At 29.0% G+C, this 4,379-nt stretch overlaps 1 protein-coding gene across 1 annotated transcript; it reads left to right on the top strand.

Annotated features, from left to right (window-relative positions):
* Nucleotides 1–1,495: 1,495 nt before the first annotated feature.
* Nucleotides 1,496–2,525, top strand: LOC131604019 (uncharacterized). The gene has a single exon (XM_058876511.1). It carries the CDS (start codon nucleotides 1,627–1,629, stop codon nucleotides 2,032–2,034), a length of 408 nt encoding a protein of 135 aa, XP_058732494.1. The 5' UTR covers nucleotides 1,496–1,626; the 3' UTR covers nucleotides 2,035–2,525.
* Nucleotides 2,526–4,379: the final 1,854 nt, after the last annotated feature.

The following is a 4,379-nucleotide window of genomic DNA, read 5'->3' as shown; positions in this document are numbered from 1 at the left end:
GTGATTATCAATTTAAGATTATATGACAGATATATCATACGTTGAAGCACAAAGCCACGACTAAACTTCTTAAAAATATATAGTGGCAAACTCTGTCCATAATGCTAGTGACACTAAGAAGTGCATTGGTACTAACCATAGAACCATAAAAGACACCATGACTAAAGGAGTTAAAAGACTAAAGTTTAATCCATGACAAAAGAGAAAATACTAACTTAACTGATATGGATAGATAGATATCCATCCGAACTTTATGAGTATTCAAGTGTTCACTAATTAATAATTAATTGAATTTTAATAATTGGATTTAAATAAGAATATAGACAATTTACATAATTTGTTAATTTGATCACACCTATTTTGACATGACAATAGGGCAGAGACTATTTTCACCTTCCCTTAAATCAAACTCATTTACATGACTGATTAATTTGAGGAAACCTAATTAAGCATGGCAATGGGGAGGGCATGAATAATATTCACCTTCCCTTAAACTAAACTCAATTTCTGATAAATTCTTAATCTCCACCTTTGATATTTTTCGAGGATGAAGAATTGAATCCCAAAACCTGTTTTAAATGGGATCGCCTGGGCATCCCAACCCTGCTCTCGTCTCTTTAGTGTAATCAAATTTTTAAAATAGAAATTGTTTTTCCCCACCATCCAATTACATTACGAATAAAAAGTAGACAATTTCAAAATTTTCAAAACATACATTTTAAATATTTCAAGTAATAAGTAAAAGTCAAAATATCAAAACATTGACCATACAACTAATATTCTTTTCTATCAAAACTGAATAAAAAATTAAGAATTAATATAAAAGGAACAATTTTTGGGTGGTTGTTAGTGTTCTCATTATCCTACTCGTTCCTATATTTTATAATTGAAAAAAACTCAAAAATAATCAAGGCGAATTTTTCGCTATCAAACTCAGAACGAATTCGAGTAGATATTTGTGCATACGGATACTCTTTTCATCCATCCACCTAATATTATTGATTTTTAACATAACTTCTATAAAATGATAGTTTTTTTAATTAAAATAATAAAATAAGATCATTGTCAAAGTTAACTTCTTGTATTCGATGGTTTTCTAATGAATTGAATTTTGATAAAATAATGTGTCATGCCATATCTTTCTTATCTTTTTCACATAAAAATAATAATATCAAACTTTCATTAATACTATTTAATAAAACTCTTTAGTAAAACTTTTTATTAATATTATACTAATGGTATTATATAATAAATTAATGAATTAAACAAATGCATGTTCCAAAATACCCACTATTTTTCCTAGACTTAAAATAAACAAAAATAAAAAATAATGTATTTAGAACAAACTTAGACAAAATTCATTTTAATTTTAATTTTAGAAAAAGTCTAGACTAATATCACTTTTTTATTTTTTTTTTTATTTTAAACAAAGAAAATTGGTCTACACCCTCCATTTAAGATTTTCCTTCCTATAAAGTATAAATAAAAGAATGTGTCTTCAATTGATTTGACTATAATATTCATACCATCTGCAAACATGAGACTTCACCACTTTCACTTTTCTTAATTTCCATCAAACACCAAAAAACCTCTCTTTCCTTTCTTTCACTCTTTTCATCAAACACCATGTCTTCAATCACCACCGCACAAGGCGCCGTCTTCGCCACCGCCATGGCTGTCTCCGGCACCGTCATCCTCCTCGCTCTCCGTCTCCAGAAATCCCTCCCACCAACCCAATTCTCCGTTCACGAAGTTCCTCCTTCTCGCCCTCCAATTCTGCGATCTTGTATATCCTCCGGTGGAAAGAAAACGAAAAAGAAGAAAAAAAGAGTTCATTTTGCGGAGGATGTTATGGATACGTGTAGAGATGGAGAAGAGTACAGAAAGCAACATTTGTTGAAGATGAATTCAAGATCGGAGGTTTCGAGGAATTGTAATGGCGGAAATGATAACAGAGGAATGCCTGCGAATAGAGTTGCTTTGTATAACGGAATTCTCAGAGATCGGGTTAATCAACGATTGGCTTATTGTTGAATTTAGTTTTTTTTTCTCTATGTGAATATTCTGTTATTATGCTTTTTTTTTTATCCTTCAGTTTTTTTAAGTACAGGAAGTAGAAAATGGTCGCAATTTTGCGATTTCGGTCGATACAGATATTCCGACTCTGATTGCAGTTCTTGCGGTGTGAATTAATCACAATTGTATCGAATATGATGCTGATACCGTTTTGTTGCAGACCGATTTTTAAAAGTAGAAAATAGAAGTTAATATTGGAGGGTCCACAAGAAACAGAAAAGCTGATATAGTTGCAGGATTTGTCATGTGAATTGTGAAGATGATTTTGTTCATATTTTTTTAGAATAGTTTTTTCTTGTGTTGTTGGTCTCTTCATAACTCAAAAGGCAATTATGTAATGTAGACCCTTTTTTTTCTTCTTCTAGTTATGTTATGATGGTTGTAATTTGTGACATGTAAATACAAAAATAATATTGTAGATCTTAACAAGTTGTTGTTTTTTTATTCTATTTTATTTTGATTTTTCTTGTGAAGGTCAATTTTGATGATGTATTAGTAAAGAAAAGTGTTGTTTGATGTTAACTTTATAGTAATGGTAAAGATAAGAAAAGATAGAATCATATAAATTGTGTGAATTTGGGGTTATTTTCAAGGAGGGGTAAAATTGTCAATTTGAATAATGGCTTCTAGATTTTGTAATTGTGATGGAAAGATGGTCATGTGCAAAAAGGAGTTATCTGTGTGAATAGGTAAGGTGTGCATGAACCTAACCAGATAGTTAAATGAGGATTTGACATTAACCTAACCTTATAAAACGTTAGTTTACACAACTCATATTTGGGATCAACCAAAGTTATCTATTACCTCCTAATTTGCAAGTGTTTTTGCCTACCAAGCTGAAACTTAGCCCCCACGCCAAAAACTTTAGTGGGACACCAATTAGGCCAATTTTTAAACTCAATTAGACACAAATTTTTAGTTAAAATGAATTTTGTACTCATCCATTTTGATCAAATTGATTTTTAATCTCTTCATTTCTAAAATTAAGTTTTTGTCCAATTATATATTTTTTTGGGATTTTTTAATGTCCATATCTTTTGATTAAGTGACAACATGATTAATAACGTGGCACAATTAAGTAGTAAAAGTGTGTTGCTTTTGCAAAATTAGGTTTTTTTGTGGTTGAATTACAATGACATTTGGAGGCTTCTTTGAGAAATGAAGATTGGTGATAGAATATTGCAAAAGCCAAATGTAAAAGTGGAGATGGGAGGTGTATCATATCTTTAATGATGTTACAAATCAATAAAAATATTACTAAGGACTAATTTTTTTTTTTCAAATGTCGTAAAATAGGAGACAAAACAGTCGTTTTAAAACTGGAAAAACTAGAAAAAAAATCTTTTATTAAAATATTGTAAATGCATTTAAGTCTTTTATTTTAAATGAAATAGATAAATTGATTTTCGAAATTGTGACAATTGAACAAAGTGCTTTTAAAATTTTAAGAATTGAAAAATAAATCCATAAATTATGAGTTTTGTTATTAGAGTATTAAAACACAAACTATTTTTTATGACAGTATATGTTTATTTCTATTTATCTTTTGTTTTTTTATCTTCTACAATTTATAAGTATATTAAAAATACACAAACAAAAAAAAAAGTCAAACTTGATTCAATTGTTGTTGTAGATATGTATGACACCGGAATGGGTTGTACACGGTTTTTTTTAACTGCCTTAAATTCAAACTTAAATTCTCAAATATTCTCGGTTCCCCCTGTTAGGATCTAAAGACGGTTTCTGAACATATTGCTTTGGCTGTTTTAGCCTCCTTTCGGAAGATAAAAAGATATTTTTCCTGCTTCGACAAGGCTCCTCACGGGTCTTAAACTTTAAAGGGGATAAAATATTATAACTCAAATCTGTCTCAAACGGATTCTGGTTGAATTCGGATATCTGGACGGACCTTCCTGCCACCATCCTTTACTAAAATTAATTTTTCTTAATAAGAATATTCATTTTTTTCAACATTAAATTATATTACAAATAATAATAAAAAATAATTTTAAAAAATTTCATATATACAATTCAAATTTTTTAAATGATAAATAAATCTCAAAATCTCAAAATATTAATCATATATTTAATATTTTAAGATATCCAAACTAAATAATAAAATATATGGTAAAATAAATTGGCCGAATTTCGGAACAGATTTGAGTTGAATACTTGTATCCTTATAATCCGACTTATCCTCATATTTTACAATCGAAAAAACACAATTTCAAATCTAACCTTAATTAAAACGAGTTTTTCCCGTCAAATTTAAGATGGATTAAATTTAATCCAGACGAGTAAGA

Source organism: Vicia villosa, linkage group LG1 (assembly GCF_029867415.1).
Source record: "Vicia villosa cultivar HV-30 ecotype Madison, WI linkage group LG1, Vvil1.0, whole genome shotgun sequence".
NCBI classification, from domain to species: Eukaryota; Viridiplantae; Streptophyta; class Magnoliopsida; order Fabales; family Fabaceae; genus Vicia; species Vicia villosa.
The sequence above is the reverse complement of the archived record's forward strand: the minus strand, read 5'-3'. Positions and strand labels throughout refer to the sequence as shown.